The sequence below is a fragment of the Lates calcarifer genome, linkage group LG24 (genome assembly GCF_001640805.2).
Source record: "Lates calcarifer isolate ASB-BC8 linkage group LG24, TLL_Latcal_v3, whole genome shotgun sequence".
NCBI classification, from domain to species: domain Eukaryota; kingdom Metazoa; phylum Chordata; class Actinopteri; family Centropomidae; genus Lates; species Lates calcarifer.
In genome coordinates this window covers 9,057,437-9,080,157 of record NC_066856.1, presented here as the reverse complement: position 1 = coordinate 9,080,157, position 22,721 = coordinate 9,057,437, and the positions used below count along the sequence as shown (strand labels likewise).

Here is a 22,721-nt window from a genome sequence, read left to right as displayed (position 1 = left end):
TTAAACAGTTTATTTTAAAAGGTCAAAAAGGTTACGCTTCATAGCATACTGTAGATTGTAATGGAAAAACAATGTTTAACACTGTCTGAACACTATAAGACTGTCATTTATTCATGCACATAAAATAAATGTGAGAGAAAACATGACATTTCCAAAATGATGAAAAAAGAAGCAATGAGCTAAGAAATGGTGTGACACTGTTTGGAAAAACTCAGCAGATTTATAAAATTGGTAAAGAAGTAGAGATTGCAAAACTAATATCGCAAATGATGCACACTCCTTTTTTTCCAGTTATCAAACACCAGCATGCTTAAGGGTGGAACAGTCCAATAATTGACTACTTTCTCATTAGTATATCCATTTGTCCCCTGTTCCTGCAGAGAAAAGAGCATGACTTTATGGCCTAGTGTATGTGCATGTGCATAGCGTGTGTTTGTGTGAGTGTCCATCTGTCTTCCCTCTTGAGAAATTCAATTTGTGGATGTCTCGTGTCAGTCACTTACTAATTTCTCTAAGCGCAGCGTCAGGAGTGAGAAACTACTCCCCGTAAAATAGGCTTTGGGTTCAGGAGACTGCTTCTAAAAGCAGACGCTCGAAGGATAGAGGGGTGGAGATGAGAGGAGAAGAGAGGAGATGAGGGGAGGCAAAGGAAAGGGTCAACTCGGTTAAAGAGGATAAGAGGGATGAGAGGAGAGGGGAGAGGATGAGGGCCAGAAGAGAAGGACAGAACATAAACTGAGAAATTGGAGAGAATGAAAGAAACGAGGGAGAGAGAAAAACTGGAGAAAAGAAAACAGAGCAGAAGGATGGAATTAAGAGGGAGGGCAGAGTTGAGAATGATGACAGAGGCTCAAAGACTAGGCTTTTCCTTCCTCTGACATCTAAAGTATAATATCCTGTAACTCTGTAACCTTGGGTTTAGGAAGTGCCACGTGAATTCTAATGCCACAGAATCAGAAAAGGGAGGGCAATTACACAGATCAGCCACAACATTAAATCCACTTACCAGTTTTAATGGTGTGGCTGTATGGTGTTTATATACAATGTATAAATATATACTGTATGTCTAAACAATATCTATATGTATATATACAGCATATCTACACTATTCAGCCACACCATTAAAAAGGATCCGTGGTTTTTATGTTGGGGCTAATCTGTGTATCTAAAACAACATTCTTAACTCACCTATCTCTTGTCACTTAAAGTAAAAGAAAACAGTTCTTAAGTGATAAGTCATTCCAGTGTATGAAAAACAAGAGCAAAGATATCTGTCTGATATGTGCCTGACATCTATCTGGAAGTAAAAAACAAAACAAAAAAACTGGTATTATGGAATTATTATAAAATGATGGGATTCTAATGGCTTACATAAAAGCTGCACATAACAATGTTACAAAGTTGACAGAAATGAGGAAGGAAAGTAAAGAAAAGGAAATGTATTGGCTGCATGATTTGCATAGCCTTTAAACTCTTTGGGAATGGTACTTGAGCTGCATAATGTCCCATCATAGTCATCAAAATACATTAAACATAACCACTTATGCAAATTAGGTCATTTATTAGGTTAATTAAAGCATTAATTAGCAAATATTTTTTATGTCAGCACGCTTGTCTTCATATTACACATCGATTGCATTAATATTAATGTTATCTAAAAGCATTAAGGAGCTCTGTTATGTTTAAAAAATTAGTTTTCCTTAATTAAAAAGAATATTTATGCATTAAGTACTTCACAAAATCTAACAGATCAACTGCTGCATAGAGAGATCCTGTAGTTTAAGGACAGTTTTGTTGAATGTCTTATGAGCGTCACTGGTAAGACAAACAAACAGGGGCTGGCTTGTGTTTATTTTTATTTTTCTAGCCAGACATTCAGAGAACATTACCAGCCTCTGGCTAATTGTTTTCCATGCTTCACATTTAATGGAGACAAAGCAGGTGGCCTGGAGGACACTAAAAGTAATCATGTCCCACCAGTGATATTCTGTCCTGTAAAAGGTAAGATCACTGCTGTGTTACCCACAGTCACATTCACTTGTACATGCATACTCATTCACTTACCTTCTGTTTGATTAAACACAGACCGATAATTATCTCACATACTGTGTGTGTAGGTGCAAAGTGTTTGATTAATAGGAAAATTATCCATTACACAGGTGCACTGAGCCTTTCTCACTCTGATCATATTGTACTTTAGGTTTCATGCAAAAGACTGTAATTCAGACTTTGTGTAAGTTATACTGCATGTATATCTCTGGATATGTGGGTAGTCAAGCTTCACTATGATACTAATTAGGCCTAATTTGGTTTAATGCGGCAATTGGCCATGCTTAATAAACACTAAGCCACAGAGGAAAAACATAAAATGAAGAATATAGAATGAGACAGATAGTCAAACCCTCTTTCCTCTGACATCCAGGCAAGGTTTCTATAGTAGCACTCACCCTGAAGTAGTACAGCTTAGTTGCAGTTCCCAGTTGCTAAATACATTTTTCATGCAGAGCAAATACTTTGTCTTCAATATATGCACCACAATACGATAAAGAGAAGACAAGCTAGACGACAGAAGTGACATCAAACATATTCCTACTGTATTGTCAATATGAGTGTAGAACTGCATCATTTTCTATATATATATATATATATAGATATAGATATATACAGTCTGATTAAATGCTATTAGTAGTATTACTTTGTTTACTAAATGTAGTCCAGGCTGTGGTCACTGACCATAAACTTCTGCCAATAAAAACACAGCAGACTGATGCCTGAAATCCATGAGATTTAAAGCAGATGGCCACCTGGATGACTAAACCAATATCATTTTTTTTCAACGATTATCTGCAGCCTCGTCCTATGGATTGTTCATGATACTGAGGGGTTTCTGTTAATTGTTGCCTACTGACAGAACAGTCCTGGTCATACAGAAAGTGCTGATGGAATACTGTTAGAGAGCTTTAGGACAGCTTAATGTGCTTGGCCTCTCTGACTCATCAAGCTGAGCGATCAGAGAGAGTAATTGAGGGCAAACCAAAGGCTAAACTACAGTATCTTTTGTACACTCATGATATTATTCACTTACCTCTGTGCTGGGATGGAAATTAGTCTCCGAATGTGATGAGGTGGAGTGTTTTGAATAAATGTTTCAGATATTCTGTCTGATTTGTATATTAAGCTCGCTCTCTCTCTCTCTCTCTCTCTCTCTCTCTCTCTCTGTGTGTGTGTGCAGACGTAGACATGCATTTGGTCAGATACCCACACACTCTGCAGACGTGCAAAATCACATACAGATTCAGATTCAGTAAATCTGAAATAATGGGGAGGAAAGGCAACCAAGTCCAGTGACATTTAAGAGCAACCTACTGGAGCTAAAAACAACCTACACATACTGTACCCTTGCCCATGAAAGAAATCTCGCCTCTGAACTAAGAATGAACTAGTTGAAATAATTCCAAAAATGTCTTCCTACAACTTCTCCGTTAGCCTGTGAAGCGATGGCCCAAAAATCACTTTGTTCTCCTTGCCATAGTAATAATCAGCAGTTTTGTATCCCCTGCAGCCTTCAAACGTGTGTTTACCACCAGGCTCCCTGCTCCTCTGCATTCATTATGTCATGTAAAATTAACGAGTAAAACCCCAGTCACAGTTGCTGCCAATTCAGCCCACACACTACTTCTGTCAGTAGGGAAAAACCTTCTGAAAGAACATAGTTGTATTTCTCTGAATTGCAGTGATGCACATATGTGCGAGTATTTATGCGTGTAGGAGTATATGTGTGTATACGCACATGCAAACAAGTGAAAGCCACTATGTGCAAAGATTTGTTTCTTAGTGTGAGACAGACACAACAAATATGCACATAATGCACATAACATATATACAAATATGTGACTCTGGAGCCCTGTATTATATTCCTGCTGGTGACATCACCCTGCCTCTAAGCCTCTCACCTATCACTTCCTTTTCCTCTCTCAAGCCTTGGTATTACTCATTAACCTGCTATCTTCTCTGTCAAAAACTTTGTTTCCCCTCATGTCATTCCTTGTTTCTGCTTCCTCCTCTTCATTATCCCTTATCAGACTCCTCCATTTCTCCTTTGCCCTCCTCAAGGGGTAAAGACATTACAGGGATCCTCTCTCTCTCAGCCACTATTGATTCTCAACTCAGCTTACCAAAATCAATAAATCACCAATTGGATCAAATCTGAGACTAGAGGGTGAGCAGGAGAAGAGGAGAGGAGAGGAAAGGGGAGAGAAACCAAGAAAAATGAAAGGCAAAGAAGAAAAAGAGAGAAATTTGGGGCAAAAGAGAGATAAGATAAATGTGATATTATTCTGCAACAGATAAAAACTCCTTTAAAAAGTGAGAGTGAAAAAATCCTTAAAAACTTCTTGAGTGAAATTCCACTCGCATATCAAGGCCTCACAAACTTTGATTTCGTAAATAAAAAGTACAGTCATCATAGGCTTAAGGGGGAGTCGCTCAACAGCAGCAAGGAGTAAATTAAGATGGACAACAGAATAAAACAATCTGGATGTGTCTGTGTGAGGAGCTCAGACCCTTATTGACTGGCCTGGGGAAATGGTTTTCCTTGATGGAGGAGACTGTGTCTGGATAGAGAGAGAGACAGAGGGACAGTGGCCTGATGGAGCTATCAGAGCCCAGACTATTTCTCACAGTTACTGTAATTTCATAGGTGCCCACACATCCAGCACACACACACACACACACACACACACACACACACACACACACACACACACAAAGCCAGACATGCACACTTAGATACGGACCATCTTCCAACAGACGGACAGCGGTGTCTGGCATCATTAACCTGGCGTCTTCCTAATTCAGACAGATTGTGGCTGCTGCATGTGTATGTGTGTGCATGTGTGTGTGTGTGTTGGTATGCGTTTCCCTCCCTGTGTGGTTGTGTTTATCTGGTGGTCTAGTTGTGTCTGCCCTCTTGCTAAGTGAGCAACTTCCCAAACTCTGGCCAGTGGGATATAGATCTCTAGTGAGATAAATGATTTGAAGACATATTTAGCCCTACAATCACACACACTGCCTGACACGCACACACACTCTCTATTGGCACAGCTCATAGAAGTTTCACTGAGCCTTTTTTCCACTGTGGACCAACAAAAAAAAAAAAAAAAACAACAACAAAAACATCAATATAATTTAAAAATGCAGTCAAAAATATTCTATATGCACTAATACTAATAAAACGTATGTATGTAAATGTATTTAGATTTTATTTCTGTGTCATTGGCTATTTTTTTGATTGAAAATGTTTTACAATATTTACATGGAAGCAGTCCAGACTGACTGAAACAAACACTATCCCATTTTTCACAGCGTCCCTACAGTCTCTACTTACATGCAGTATAGTGAACATTTTGTAGTGTAGTTTGATCCCTGGCCTTCCAGAAGGACGCTGCAGAGCAATTTGATGATTGACCATGTATGGGAGATGAAGAGAGGGGTGTGGTGTTGGTGTGACCCTTACCTCCCAAGTGATAAGTCCCTCCAGTGGTGATGGTGAGAGGTGAGGTGGAGCGCACGGCGGATGCCTCGTCGCCATCTATCGTCAACATGGCGAAGTTCTCCTTGGCGACCAAACGTATTGCGTGCCACTGTCCGTCGTTAAGGCCGGAACCTGGAGGGTAGAGATAAAAGTGTCTCAGAAAACACATGCTGCACAAACGTATTTGCACAAGTGTAAATTAAAAACATCATACCCTGGAAGTGCAAGGTTTCAGGTGACTGGTTTCTTGCAACAGAATTTCCAATGAGGCTACAATAATTTCAACTGACTGACTACAAAAAACTAATTTCAATCCACGTCTATTAAAAATACAGTGCTGCATGCTTTAATTTTTTGTGAACTTTACATTGATGAAAAAATGTGTGTTGACTGTAGCAGCTGACTTTTACTGTTCTCCTATTACAAAGTTACCTTTTTTACATAAGAATATAGAGCATCAGGCCTGACTAGGATGTGAGGAGAGGACGACTGGAATACTCATTACTGGTGAGAGGTATTTGGGTGGTCAAGCTAGGAAATAAAATTTCTGCGTTGTGATGTGTGGCTATCTCTCTCTGTTTATCTTCTACTTTGTCATACAGCTCTATATTTTTTCTCCACAACGATTACACTCCTGTGTTTTCTCCCTCTTGAATGCCCTCATCTCAGCTGCCTGGCAAATGTTGCTTTAGTCAGAGTTAAGACATTAGCTAAGGATCATCCGCCCACCTCTATCACATTTTTTCCTCACGTACTCTCATATCTATGCCAATGCTCCCTAGTTTTTTTCCCTTCTCTTCAGTTCTTTCCCTCCTTCTTTCTTTCTCCCCCTGTCCTAGCCGAGTGCAGCTTCCAGTCTCAAGGCCCCCGTGTCTCAACTCCATTAACTCTCAGAGAACTCCCTTTGTATTTGAGTGCCAGAGTGCATGTGTGTGCGTTCTCTATCTGCGCATGCAAGCTTTGAGCACTCTGTGTAAGTGTGTACAAGTCTGAAATGTGGCATGATGTCTGCATATGTCAATGTAGTGTGTGTGTGTGTGTGTGTTCGTGCATGCAGGTTTTGTGTTCTCCTTTTCTCTCTCTTCCCTTGTAGCTGTGCTCCATTAAATATGAGTGATGTTTTGGAAAGGGACATTACTACTGGAGCCGAGAGAGAAGCCAGCTCACTCTCATCACCCTCTCCTCTATACATCACCTCTTACTGACACCAATCTCTATTCATCCTTCCCTCCGTGCCTCCCTCTCTGTCCCTGATTCCTTCTTTCATCTCTCTGTCTTTATTTCCCTTCCTGTAGTTCTGCATTTCACCCCCCCCGCCTTTTCTCTTGCTATACTCCTCTCCTCTTGTGGCCATCTGCTGAAGTGACCGTCTCTCTCAATTCGGCTCAGCTCACTGCTTCGCTGACTGTAATACATCGATAGTGAGGACACTGTAGCGAAGTTCAGGGCACGGTCACGTGCTAATTAGTCTCGGCAGAGTGCATGTACCCATGGATCTGTATGCAAGTCAATACATACAGTATGTACCTTAGCATACAGTGTGTGTCGATAAGTTTGACCCATGTGTGTAAGAGAGTGTGCAAACTTCAGCTAGTGCACTTGCTTTGTGCGTGGTTGTTTCAAGTGTCTTTACTGTCTACAAGGCACACTTTTGTGCTGTTTATTTCCTCCCAGAATGCACTTGGGGACCCTGGCTTTCATGTCAGCAGGGAGCCTACACTAATTAATCTCCATCAGCAGGGTGACCATGTGCATGAGTGAGGGTGACCGTGGCGGCGTCCAAAGCAACCAAGAGCCAAGATGGCCACCTGCTGAGGGGTGTGACCGCTGTGGCCTTGTTCGGGGCTGTTCTGGCTAAACACGCACAGACACACACATACAACACACAACAGCACAAACATGAATGTTGTTAAGCATAAAATTTTCCAGGAGAGTAAAATACAATGATGCTGTTTAACACTGCATTTTAGTTGCACTCAAGAAGTCATCACCTGAAAAGTAATAATGAAAGAAAATAAGAGGATGTGTCTGTATGTCTTAATGACAACAAAAAAAAGTGACCTTGATGTGCTCCTTCATTGACAATCACATTTCTCACTATATACTGCTTTGATGCAATCAAGTTCTCTGCTCTTGTCCCTCTCTATAACCTCTTGAATGTAATGGAAAATAGATACTGTGTAACCTTGTGTCCCCTCATCTGTTTTACATCACCTGCAATAGCTTTGAATGATGAGCTTATCGGTGATGGCAGTGTTATTGAACCTTCACGCTCATTGCGGCACACAATCACAAACAGACACAAGTGCCTCCTGAAACACCCAAATATGTGGTGCAGTCTCACTGCCTTTTTCTGCCACACAAGACAAACACACATGCTCAAAGCACACACATGCCAGCTGTTTGCCACAGATAAAAAGAGCACAGATAATGAAGGAGGGAAGAAGGAAGAAGAGATTTGCAGATAAGGCTGTTTCGTGGTTTGCTTTGGGGTTGTCATTCATATGGAGGAGTTTGATAGCAAGGTGACGGACTGACCGGTCACTTTGTTGTTTTTGTTTTGAATGAGTTGAAAATGAAGAAATTGCACTGTGGGCTCAATCGCATGATCTCAAGCCGTCACTTTGAATATTTGAAAAAAAGTCACCAAACTGTGGCGAGAGTGTCTTCCCAACTGAAAAATAAACCCATCTAAAACAAGTGAAAAGTTTAAGATGATTCCACACAATAAATATAAATAAATATATAATATAATATAAATGTGGACCTAATTATTTCATCTTTGAATTTTTGAAAGACATTTGACCCAGATGATCTCATGACATTTTGGCACTTCCCTTCGTAGGCAACATAACCATTTTTGTTCTCTATTCCATCCATGGCTGTTTTCTTCTTCTTCTTCTTCTTTTAAAAAAAAATAAAAAAAAAAAAAAACACACTATCATCTAATAGAGAACCGTTCATTATTTATACAGCAGATGCATTAATTTTATGGGTTACATTTGGAAGTATTTTGTTAATGTAGATAATATGCATATCTTAAAGTTGAGTATATAACCAGTGACCAGCTGCATAAACATGATACCATCTGCATACAATTAGCAATGATGTTTAGGAAAAATTATGTTTGTAAATCATTTTCTGTTATGTTAGTTTGGGAAATCATTCTTGTATAAACAGCTGTGGGCAGCTGCATCAGTCTACCTTCCTAAATATGGTCAGGGACCGCCTTCTTATGCCAACTCTGCATGAGAGTGATGAGGGACCTGTGGTCACTGGGAGTACTTATAACCTAAAGAAAATCATATTCCACTTCATTGCCTAAAGGAATCTGTAGAGGGGTTTGGTTTTACAATGATGGGATCTCTGCTGCTGGTATTGCTGTTCTGTCTGTCTGGAACATGGGCTCAAGCAGACAGTGAAACAGCTGACCAAAGTTTACAGATGAGCGGCCAGACTTGGAGTCATATCTGGGCTGAGCTGAGAGCTCTGAGAGACATGGCGGTGGAACAGAGGGTGGAACTCAGGAATACCAAGGCTGAACTGCAAACCAAGAGAGATAAAGTGGCTGGTCTTGAGAAAGAGAATGCAGGTAGAAAACTGACAAGTCCAGGATGGAGTTGCAATGATTATTAAGGAAAATTATGATTATTTCCATTATCAAGTTATGTCAAATATTTAAGTGATTAGTAGAATTATTGTAAATCAATTTTTCTTTTGATGGAACTCATTCATAAATTGAGTATTTGTTTCAGTTCTAGATTAGATTAAACCTATATAATGTTGATCTAATATTTATTTGTGAGAGTATAATGTAAACAGAAGTTTTATACAAAACTTCAATAACTGAAATGCTTTTAAAAACTGGCTCAGGTGCTAATTGACTGAGTACCCATGTTACAACTGAGTGTTTCCAATTTTTCCAGAATAAACCATAAATAAAAAATAAACCCACTACAATGCCAGACACCAGAAGAATTCAATAAAAAGGGTTTCATGGATTGGATATAAGTTGGATATAGTGTCATATCAACAGCAACACACAATAACAAACCAGTAATGTATTTTTATGAAGTCGTCTGCCACTTTAGACAGCTTTACTTGAAAGAACTTCATCCTCAGCCTCTATGATATTTCAGTGATGAACTCCAGACTGACAGCAGCTGAAAACAAGGTGACAGCAATTACAGAGGAGCTGGAAGCAGCTAAGACTGAGCAGCAGCTGCTGAAGAAAAAAGTGGAGGAGGCTGAGAGACTGATTACTGGTATGTAATAACAAAAATCAAAGACTTAGTCATTTGAAAGAGCAGTTGAAAAATTATTGTCTTTCACACTTGTAGTCCAAGCAACAGAACTGGCAGCCCTGGTTTCCAGAGTGACAACCAGTGAGAAGGAGGTACAGGAGCAGAAGAAGGAACTGACAAGTCACAGGGAAGAGCTGAATGTTTCTAAGACTGAACTACAGTTCACCAAGAACAAACTGGATGAGATTCAGGGGGCAGTTTCAGGTATTTTCATACATACATACAATTTACTTTAAAATAATAAAACTGTAAATATAGACCTGACTGACTCATGACTTTTCCTTAAAACATTTGTTTCTAGCCCCTATTGCTGCACTTTTAAAAAAGGAACCAAAATATACCTTCAAATTCTTGACTCTTAGCTTTTTGGTCTAATTCTCTTAGTTAAATGTTTCCACCCTGTGTTTGCAGCCTCTATGAAGCTGGCTTTCTCTGCCGGTTTGACTACCTCAGGAAAGATTGGACCATTCATTTCTGAAACTCCACTCATCTACAGTAGAGTCTTCACAAATATTGGCGAGGGTTACAACCCAGTTACAGGTAGTGTATGCATTACCACAAGTATCACAATATTTCCTGGGATATGGACTGTGCTGAGCTCTCTGATTCATTACTGTTGCAGGTATCTTCACAGCACCTGTCAAAGGAGTCTACTACTTCAGATTCACTGCCTTCAACAACAAGAGTGGAGAATGGATGGCAGTTAATTTATACCACAATTGTAAGAGAATTTTACATAATTCTGAGTTATCTAGTGGTCATACTACCATTGCAAATGCATTAATTCTACAGCTGGAACAAGGAGGTATGGTCTCTATGCGTCTTGAAAAAAACTGTGGCCTTTATGATGATACTAATTCCTTGAACACTTTCAGTGGTTTCCTACTGTACCCTCTGTGATTGATATATATATCTATAATCAGTGTGTAAACAGTCATGGTAATGATAGACTTAAATATTTGTACACTGTTCAAATGTGTAATGTGTTAATCATAAGTTATTTATATACAGGCAAAAGAAGCTGACTCTTCTATGCTACAATTGCTAACTAAATATTGTGCATGACCATCAATAACCAATACTGTACTGTACTGTTAACTGGCTCCTGTCATTAAAAAAAAGTATTCTGTCCATGGCTTTGTTGCTCTATTTAATCAGTAGTTACATGTGTGAAGGCTGTATGGAAACGGTCTGTAGCTATAAAGACTGACAATGAGCATGTGCAAGATGTGCAAATCTCCCAAAATGATGAAAACTCTAATGAACAAGCCAACATAGAGTACTGCCTCAACAACCCTCCGCTGATAGAGCTGACATTTCATCTTATGGGTTATTTGGCTCATTATATGTTGCTGTATACAGTCTATGACCTTAATCCAAGTAACCTATTCACCAGTGTATTCAGGGCAGAACAGAATGAGAATAATAATGCACAAAACTAGGAGTCTGTTTCCCATCAGCCCATGAACCTTTAGAGTCTATCATAGTTTACTGTGGTTAGACAGCACTGTACCTTTGAACTCACTGTCTAAACTGATTAAATTGTTTGTAATGACAAAAGCAACAAACTCTACTGCAAGATATTACACAGCCACATCAACTGGGGTTCTGTGCATGCACATTGGAGGGAGAAATGGAGATACTATCTAGTGAGTCAATAATATCGGGTCAAATGCGGACAATGTCATGGGGTTTCTTTTGGAAAAAAAAGTCCCTGCACTCATGCAAAAGCAGAGAGATTACACATGATTATTGACACCGGGTGAACATTGTACCTGTTACCGTGGTAACATCAAATACCACTTAGCACATGACATACATTATATACTTTGGTCCAAAGTGTACCAACACAATGAATTTCCAAGTGTACCAACTCAGGGAAGTCCCAAGTTAACCAACACAGTGATGTCCTTGTAGTGTAACAGTGCCTGATCTTCTATATAAACTGATTAAAATTTAGTTGAAGGAAAACTGGTTTGACTGATACACCAACAGTAGCGGCTGGTCTTTTAGAGACCTACTTAAGCAAGTTTTCCATTACTCACACTGTTACTTTCGCTGTTGCGGTTGTGTCAGACTGGGACACTCGCTCGGGTAGAGAGTACAGGGCATAAGGGGTTTGAGCCAATGCACAAAAAGACAAGTGGGCAGATCAGCACCACCACCCCTGACATCTGGGCTGAGCTGAAGAAGTGGAGAAACATGGTAATAGAACAGAGGGTGGAGCTGACTGTCACCAAGACTCAAATTCATTGCCAGGGAGACAAAGTGGCTGATGTGCAGAGTGAGAACACGGGCCAAAAAAAAAAGGAAAAAAAAGTTGCAGCTAATGACAGAGCTGGCTTTTCATTGTATTTCACTTTATAGACACCTGTGTCACAGTAGGTGGATGTGCTTTGCATTGACCATGTTTCATTGACTTAGTTGGCACTGTGACACGTTTAAAGGTAGCTGAGTAAAAGTCAGACCTTTGTGTTAGGCTGTGGTCTACCACAGTATACCTGTAGTAAATGGACAGTTATGTTTCTCATTATAACAGCAAGTTAAACACTATACAGAATTATATTTTAGGCTACTGCTAGTATCAGACATGCAGTCTGCCACAGGTGTTAAACAGAAAAACTGAGATAAAACCATGTCCTGGATCCAGATGAATTTTCCTTTCATATACAGCTATTTGTTACTGATAGTTTTGAATTTGAGGTCATGGATTTTAAGCACACTGAGATTTATCCATAACAGGACACACACACAATTAGTGCTATCACAGAATTAGAAAACCTAGACCCAGAAAGCCAACACCCCAGATTCAAGACCAAGTGATATCCTGCTGGTTGCAGGTGTGTGTGTGTGTGTGTGGTGTGTGTGTGTGTTTATCTGTCTATGTGTAAGTGTGCAGCTATTGTATTTCTATTGATTTTAGCTATATTTGCCAAGGAGACAAAGGATGGATAACAGACAGTAGCATCAGACTAATCCAATTTTGGGAGAAACAGAAGAGCAAGAGTAAACTCAAAGAAATGCATAAATAAAAATAGGATTTAAAGAATGCAAGAAAGATATAATAATTCAGGATATGTGAGTGTCAAGAGTACACAAGGACACTGGTGGAGCAACACACAAATTATTGTGTATTTTTGCAAATACTCATGTAAATTAAAGTTGCTGTAGCTTGTTAAATATATAATCTGTATTAACTGAGAACTGTAAAATTAAATGTGGGAGACAATGTGTTTTACAGGATCTTAACCAAAACCAATGAGATGGTGACTATTTCATAAACTACTAAATACATCATGAAACGGTAACACTGGTTCAGGTAATAATGAATCCCCCCGATTAAATGGAAAAGAGGGCAGTACCTAGTGGTGCAACCTAGCAATTGATCGATTGTCGATTGATCATTTATATCCCCATTTATGGCTGTTCCTGAGTGTTTTGTTTCTTGTTTAATCTCCTTGGAGAGCATGCTAGGGATATAACACAGTGCAACAAACTTGTGACTGTAGAGTGTGGATATTGTTTCTGTAACATTATCATTCTACTCCTCTTTCTGCCTACTTTCCTTTCTCCTCCTATCTCCTCTCTCATACTTACTGCTCCTCTTTTCTCCTCTCCTTCCCCCATCATCCTTCTCCTCTCCCCTCCTCCTGTTTTCCCTGTCTCTATTCTGTATTGATCTTGTATGTACAGTATAAATGAATTTTGTCTGCTATAAATTTATGGGACCCTCTAGCATTCATAAATTTATCCTCTGCCATCTCCTCCACTCCTAAATATTCGGTCCTCTAAGGTGGTTTGAAGAGCTTTGCACATCTTCACTGATGGCAATATGCCAACCACACAAAGCCTGAAAATACAACATATTAAGCCTCTCCTTCACACACACACACACACACACACACATACACACACTCTGGGGGGGATGAAACAATATAACATTATAATCGGGAGTGGCTGTAGTGCGTTTCTTTCCCCTCAAATCTCTGCCTCAGGCCTTTCCATTATTGTAATGCCTTATGCACCCCATTTGGACTGTGCAAGTGTGTGTGTGACTGATTCTGTATCTCAAAGGAACTGATCTTATTACTTCTAGCTGAGTTGATGGGTGTGAACACATATGTGTACACCCAGCCACCCACCCACACAATTTTAACATAGCAAAATATTTCTACTTTGGGGGGTGGTTGAATCAAACAGTTCATGCTGCCTGTGGCTTTGTCCTCACCTCTGACTGAGAATGATTTTGTGGGATGACACATTTCCCTGGTGGTATAAAGTAGGCCATTTTATAGAAATAATTATTGAAATTAATCATATGTCCTTGTATTGCTAATCCATTGGCTGTGATTGTAAAGTACTCTGGGTCAACCCCTGTTGTTTTTAAATGTGTTATATAAATGAAAGTGAATAAAAAAATAAAAGTGAAACGAATTAATAAGTGCAGCGATAATGAAGAGAAAGTAAGCAAAGTAGATCAAAGAGTTACTCTTGCATAACATATACCTGTTTTATAAAACAGAAAGGAAAGATAATAAATTCAATATACAAAGAATATTTGTGATAATATGGAAATGACACACAAGATATATAAAAGTATTGAAAGCTGGACATGTGACTTGCAATTAATACGATTAGCAATAAGCTCTCTATTTTCAAACACTTTTAAATTGACCTCGTGTCAATCCTCTCCTGTATTTCTGACTACCTTGCCTTCTTAACTGTCACTGTTGAAAAGCATGCAAGAAGGTGCAGTGAGCTTAATCATATTTTCATCTTTCCTTGAAGCTTCAGTAATATATTTAATTCATCAAGATTAATTATCACTACATCTTGTGTCTTCTTAAACAACCAACCAGGAGCAGCAAAAACATATTTCCACACTTTGTTGTATGAGAACTCTAAGAAATTAGATTTCTCAGGCTCAGCAAAAGCACTGGAGACAGTACTGAAGTATTGTTTCCATGGAAACAATGCTGGTGCCCAGTAATTCGATAATTAATCAAGAGGGTGATCAGAGGATAGCATCTTCAACACATAAACTCAAAAACAAATACCAGCTCTCACCTACTATCTGTATCAGGTACAAAAGGAGCCTTTTTCACTGGCTTTGGTTTATTGGATCATTTCATGGTAGGTAATGTGGAAAACAAGGGTTTGATTTATATTTGGGCACATCAAAACACACTTTGGTCCTGCTGTACGGTCATCAAGGCGACATTTTCCAGCCCTACTCTAACAAAGGTGTTGTATAATTCTAATAAATGGGTGATGAAAGCGGAAGAATGGAGAGGGGAGTTGGAGAGTTAATGAGTAAGTAAAAAGAAAGTGATGGGAAAATTAGATCAGAGTCCCTGCAGGAATCACAATTGAGTACCCTCTATTAACACACACACAACGCACACACACACACACCGCTAAGAAGATACCCACAGTTTAATCTAGAGTGGTCTCTCAACGGCCTCATCTTCCCTTTAGTTTCATCCTCTGTCTCTGCTTGAGAGGAGGAAGTGGATGAAATGACAGGAAATTTTCTCAGAGGAGAGAGCAGGATGTTTCCACAGGTCACAAACAACCTCAGGGCAAGTTCTTGTTGCCACGCAAACACAGACAAGACCACACATTCACAGACGCACACATTTTGAGTATGTGTGTATGCATTGGGGGATTATTTTGTGTGTGTTTCTAGTAGCAGGCAAGATCTACTGTAATGCTCTGTCTCTAATCAGGGGGAAAAAAAGAACTTTAATGACCTGGGACCCACCGTGGTGAGAATGAGGTTATGAAGAGATATTCCAAGTGACTGGACACTATCACATATATGAAGCTTTTATTCACCACCTCCCCTCCTTCATCTACCCTTCCCCCCTTTTTCTTACTGCACATGTCAATTCACTTGGGTTTTGAAGAGGAAGTCCTTGCCTGGAAAGTACACGCCGATAGTCAGAGGAGAATGCTCATAATACAGACATGCATAAAGAAGTTTGATGAATTATCTCTCCTCACAGAGCACTCAAACACAGGCAAAAGAATCCTGCAACCTTCATTAAGAATTTTTTGCTTAAAATCTCCAGAAGACACGCCTATCTTTAAGCTTGGATATATTCTACAGGACACTGTAATAGCACACAATTGTCTAGCATTACTTACGCACCCAGAGCAGTGACAATGACATCCAATTGGAGTCTTATTTCACCATCTGTGAAATATCCAACATTGATTTGCATTTTTTGCCTTGGTTTGATACACCAGCTCCTGGGAAAATCAATTATCTGGATCTCATTGACTTGTTAGATGTTTGTCTCTAAACCATGCTCACAGTAATTCCATCCTGAGATGAAATCTGCAAAACAGGATGCTCATTCTCAGTGGAAACAGTTGTGCTTGCAACTCAATTGATTTGATGTTGATATAATAAAATATATGCTTCCTGAAGGTCAAAAGGATGTTTGCTATCTAAGATTCTTAATGTATAGATCTTAAGCTAATGCACTTTATATTGGACAAGGTGGCATTGTTTTATTGGAAAGTATGTGGGAAATTGTTCAAACATTTGTCTCACCTTTCACATTCACACAGTGGTAAACATTAGGTGGTGCATGTGACGTGAGAGCGGCTGTACCTTTTTTTTCAACTACGACTGTTCCTAGTATGGACAACAGCCCAGAAAAAAAATTAAAGACTGATACATTATTGATATAAAGTGTGCCTCCTGGTGAGGCCTCCACTCTGAGTGTTTCATTCCCCAGTGTGCTCAAAAAAAAAAGAAAAAAAAATCTTCATAGTGCACATGGCCCAGTTTAGATCTGGTAAAGAGGCACAGCTTAAGCTCACAACAGCTTTTTTTCTAATGCTGGAAGATTCAACTGACATTCTGACATGATCAATGCAAAAGATGTTGTATTTAATTAAACATTTTACTTTTTTTTATTTTTTACTGTATACTGTGTAGCCACCTTTTTGTCCTGTCCTGTACTGTATGTCAGACTTGGATGGGCTATAAAGTTGCAAATGAAAAGATCAGTGGATTAGGTCTGTATGGTTTTACCTTCCAGCAGATGCCTGATTATATGTCTGAATATGCTGTCACTAAACAGCTTCATACACAAATAATCCCCACTGGGAAAACAAAAATGGATTGTGTAGTCTGTGTAAGAACTTCCCTTCCCCCTCTCTCCTTCCCTCTCCTCAGTGTGTGTGCATCTGCACGTCTCTCCCCACTATATTTGCCATTAAAAGGGACTAAGCATTTCATTACAAGTCTACTGAGCTCCCACTGTGTCACTGAAGCCAGAAGCCAGAGTGGCTTTCTTTCTTAGAGATACTAATAACAGAATCAAAGGAGGGAGCGGTGTGTTTGTGCATATGAGTCTGTGTTTGTGTGTCTGTGTATTCTAGTAATACTGATGTAATCGCAGGCTCAAGCCCAATTAGCCTAGAGGGTAACTCTGTAATAATCCCTACCCCTGGGCATAATGGCCTATTAAAGCAGCAGTGGACAGAATAAATGAGTGTGTCTAAGGGAAGAGAAAGAAAAGAAGAGAGACATAAGGAGAGGCAGGAAATACGAGTAAGGGAGAAAGGGGAGGGTAAGAGAGGTGGTTGTATAGGAGGGAAAAAATGGAATGAAAAGGGCCACTGACCGCAGAGTTGTGGAAAATAAAGTTTCATTTCAGTCTCTCAGTCTGTGCCTTCATGTACAGCTGTTCTTAAACTCAAATAATAAAACAGCCTGTCAAAGCCTCTGATTACAAATCTTTAAACATGCTTTAATTTGACAATTATCATTAACATTTTTAACTATGGACTTATTGTTTATTTTTTTAACTGTCCATTATGTCAGAGCAAGTGGAAAAATAGGACCTCATCGCTACAGCTCCAAGCATTCTTTATGTCTTTTACTGGTTGGAAACCCTCCTCCATCACTAGACTGCATATTAGTGCTGTTGAGCTCAAGACCACATAATTCAAGACCATGTCAAGACAGAGTATGGAGAGGTGAGCTATAGTCCAGACCAAGAGAAATATCATAACTGAGACTGTGACCATGGTAATTTTGAAGGGATAATGCAGTTTCTGTGCTAATGCTTTTAACGTAAAGATATGGCTGTGGAATTGTTTGAAAATATAAGTCAAATATAAATGTATATGATGTACAATCAATGTTACTAGTCTATATCACAGAAGAGCCTTAGATTTTAGAAAGGTGAGAGTATATCTGACTGACTTTGGAAAAGTGTCAAACTGAAATGGAATGTGGAGTTGGGTTCAGGATAACAATTTCTAAAGTTGTCCTCTCAGCCAAGAGTAGATGCACTTTCTCTACACATCACTTTTTCGGCAGGGACTTTCCAACTGTGGACTAAGTTGTCTCAGACTGTACCAAACACTCCATTCACCAGCCAGAGACACACATACAAGAAATCAGTTTAGCTACAGTATAATTTAAAAATTACTTTTATTGGTTATTGGTTAGAATCGATCTGAGTTGTAGCCAAATTTATGGTTTGAAGATAATGGTAATGTTAAACATGACAACTAGACACAATTACACTGTAAGATGCGTGTTTATGTGGGTGTATTTGTTGACTCACCTAATGATAAGTCTGCTTGGTTGTTTCTGGTTGCCCTTGACACATTTATATGCACTACAACCTTGCCGTCCTCTAGGGAGATCTCCAGCGTGCCATCATCAAGATTACTGAAGAGGAGGAGTCCATCAGGGTTCCACGTACGAAACTGGAAACCCACAGATAATGCGTTGTGACTGGCTCGACCTGGTAGCTGCAGGAAGCTGGTGGCATTGAAAAAGACTGGGAAGGTGTGGGTCTCCACACAGGAGAAGGACAGGTTACGCTGTTAAGACACAGATTTAGAGAGAGAGAAAGAGACAAATAGAGATCATAGGAAGTCATCAATGGGTCTTCAAATAGAAGAGTCAAACCCAAAGCTAATCCCCTGAAAGTGGGCTTGTATGTGAAGCTGCTTGAATGCTGTAAATGTCGTAACACTTCAGAAAATCATGTATTTATTTACCAGGCTTTTGTTGCTCTGAATCTAGTTTGTGCATGTTTACCTTCAGATGTTCCTGACTGAAGCTAGATTCAAAGACTGATGTTGCTTGTACACATTAGAAAAATGTGTCTTTCTAACTCACCCTGCCTTTGAAACCAGGAATGAACTGTAACCTGGGAGATGTTTGTTTGAAGGAGGGAAAACAAACACTATTGTGGAATTTAAGCACTAATCATCATTGAGCGTCTCCAACCTTGTGTTCTTAATCAAATCATTAGCAAATGCATGGTATTGAGCTGCCTTACCAACTCTAGATGATTCTTGATTGCCTCTGTCTGCACGTGTGTATATGTGTGTTTCTGAAATTTGAGAGTGGATCTGTTTTGATTAGAAAAGAATGGCTGTGTGATTCATCAGAGAGAATTAGAGGTGCGGCTTTAATGAACTTGATTAGTGCCTCCATTTTGTTCAGTCAGTTCACCCGAGATCGCAGATGAGATACTGGCTGTCCACTGTTGAGAGGGAACTGGAGATGGGGAGAGATGAGAGCTCTGAGACTTTATAGTCTATCAAAGACTGCTCAGTAACTAATTTTAAGGATGGCAAAACACTTAATGTGCTGAAGTTACATCCAGTAGTCATCCAGAGTGCTGTGCATTTGATGAGGAGAAGCAAGGCATTTAATATGCTCCTCATTCTGTTTAGATAGGTTGAAAACAAACAGTAAAATTCTGTCTTTGTAGCTGCAGTGGAATGGCAGCAATGATGCCAAGAGGGAGCTCAAAGACAAGAGGCAAACACATGGAGGTGCCACTGATGGGTCAGTTGTATCTGATTAATTATGAATCTGTTAAACTATTTTTGGTGCAGTGAATAATTTGCCCCCTCAATCTGGTCAGATACAGAGTTAGTGTGACAATAATGAGCATGTTCAGTATTCAGCACATTTCCCTTACAAAGCTTGAGGTGTCAAGCTTCTTTCGGCGGGCTAGGTCTGTAATGTTGTCTCCATTGTAGTTGATGCTCTCCATGCAGCCTTTAAAGTTCTTCCTCCCTCCTCCCACTGGCTTCCCACTGTATGGCATCCCTCCAAAGCTCAACTAGAGAGGTCAAAGAGGTAAAAAGAGATGGAAAGTGGAAAGACATGTTAAGAATCCTGTACATTCTATAGCTTCTCCTTGTGCTGTTAGAACATCACAAAAACCTACATAAATGTAAGATGGAATTAAAATTGTTTTCTATTCTGGCATTATTGTTCAGCCAGTCACCCCACAAACAGGTATTACAGAAGCAACATGCAAATGTCCAATGAGAGATATTGCAACAAATCCTAAAATAGGTTTGAAAGCCCACGCTACAATTAGCCCAGCTAATGTTCAATTTCCATGGACATTTTAACAATACAATAAACACAAGAATTTGTCAATGGTAAAAAGTCTTACAATTGGGGGCATAAACCTCTATTTCAGATGGACTATCATAAAAATGCTTGCTAGAAATGGTGCTAAGAGTATCTGTGTTGTAAGGACATGTTTTATGTGCCTCTTTGGGAAGGTTCTGGAAAAAAAGCGTCTACCATTAAAGCAATGAACCTTATGATAGAACAAGATAAGAATAAAAGAATAAAGACAGTTGAGAAATATAATAACATTTCTTACAAATGTGGCATCAGACCATGCTCATGACAATACTCTAGCACTGCCTTAAAGCAAGTGTGAATGAAAGCACAGATGGATGGACAAGTCTATGTACAGTATATATCTGTTTTGTATGTGCCTGCTGGAGCAGGGGGAATAAGTATCACTGAAGGACACAGACGAATGAGACAGATGAACTACATACATACATACATACGTATATATATATGTGTGTGTGTGTGTGTATACACACACACACACACACATAGTTGTACATGTGTTCAGCTTTTTCTCTTTTACCCATACAGAGGACAGAGCTCTGAGGGAAGACAAGATGATGGAGAGTGGTGTGTGCAATTACCAGTCAATATGTGTCTGTCTATCTCAATGTGTGTGTGTGTTTGTATGTGTCTGTGGTGACGCTTCAGTAGTCTTAGTAATTACTGCCAAGGGTAGGACACAAATGCACCCAGATATTTAGTCTACAGGCTTAAATGGAAGCCGAAGACACAGTTGTACACACACACACACACACATGCGGGCGCGTGCACGCACACGCACAAGCACAAGCACAAGCACAAGATGGAATGTGTGGACTAGATGGAGTACAGTGGTACAGTTTGAGTAAAAGCTGGCCACAATTTTGCGATCTGTAAAGACACTCAGTCAGGCAATAACACTGCCTGGATCCATTCTGGGTTCACCACAGACACACACACACACACAACACACACACACACACACACACACACACATTGTACACAACCTCCTGGTTCACCCTGTTGTATAGATTTCCCCGAAGATCCCTTAATTCAACAGCTCTAGTTTAATTGGACTGTGGTTTGTCTTGCCCCATTTCTCAGTATCCTACTTAACACTGGAATAGATCAGCCATATCAGCAACACTTGGTAAAGGTCACACACCACACACAAACACACCAGTATAAAAAAAAACTCACATACAAACACAAGCATACACCCATATGGATTCACCATACACAGCTGTAAATGTATACACACACTCACATTGCTCAAGTGCATTTCACACCCATTATGCATTCCAAAATCAATTTCCTGTTTTAAGTATTATTAGCAGAACTCTTTGCAGCCCATTACTGACTGACATTAATTATGTGAGTTTCATGGATTAGCATTATAGCACAGTGTGAAACCAATATCTAATTTCCTCTGTGGTATTTATGTAGTGTACAGAGACAGAGGAGGTCAAGCTACTTCCAGTGATGAGTCCCTGTTTAAAATGCAGGTGCAAAATCCAGATGCAAACATGAGTTCATGCCAGAATTAGCCCCCAAAATTACCACTTAATCAGCACAAACACAACCTTTATTGTGACAAACCTCCCATCTTAGCATAAGTAGGTTAGTTTGAAACCATAAGATGCTTTCCGCCTGCAGGAAAATGGAGCAAAGCAAAGTAAAATACAGGGCTAAAAAATAAACTTAAATGTTTGCTATGTTTGATGAAGCAAGTGTACCTTATGTCTACCTAGTAAACTCACAGGGCACTTAGCAATAAAAAAGTAGTTACCCTTCAGTTAAACTAAAATTTATATAATTAATTAATATAATAATTCGTTCTTGATATGGTAGCCAGTTACCTGCTCTGGACTGACAAAGGTCACATACATCCAAGGTCACTCAGACAAAGCTGATGTAACTGAATAAATCAGCTGACATTCTAGTCATTCACTCCTTCCATGGTCTACCAGCTCTTTTTTCCTATTTGAACTCACCCATGACTGCCTATCAGTGTATAGCTGTTCAATCACTTGGTGCTCAGAGGAGGTTTTGTTATTACACCATGATGTCAAGCTGATATGTCTTTAAAGAAAAACATTTCTAAGGGGCGACTACCATTCTCTGTGTCCTTCACATTCCTGTTGGTTCTCACCTCATAGTCCAAATCTAGATGGTCAAACTCGCCATTAGTCCTGAAGTGCTGAGTGTGTCTGTCCAAGGTGAAGTTGACATTACGACGGTAGCGTTCAATCACCACTGAGTGCCAGTGGTTGTCATCCAGGAGACTGCCGGTGGTCACAGAAGTATGACCCAGGATGGAGCCATACTGGTTACTACCTGTAATTAACATGTTAATATTAGTTATAAAAACACAGGCTTTGGACACTGTAAATAAAGTAACATTTATTGACAAGCCAATAATTAATTAACATGTTGTGGAAAACATGTGTCAACACTTGAATATGGTTTTTAA

General features: G+C 39.5%; 1 protein-coding gene across 1 annotated transcript in view; it reads right to left on the bottom strand.

Annotated features, from left to right (window-relative positions):
* cntnap2a (contactin associated protein 2a) overlaps positions 1–22,721 on the bottom strand; it is a 302,841-nt gene that overhangs the window by 118,095 nt on the left and 162,025 nt on the right. The window contains 4 exon segments of the mRNA XM_018701983.2: positions 5,516–5,665; positions 18,432–18,693; positions 19,809–19,952; positions 22,401–22,585. Of these exon segments, the coding sequence (XP_018557499.1) occupies positions 5,516–5,665; positions 18,432–18,693; positions 19,809–19,952; positions 22,401–22,585 (741 nt within the window).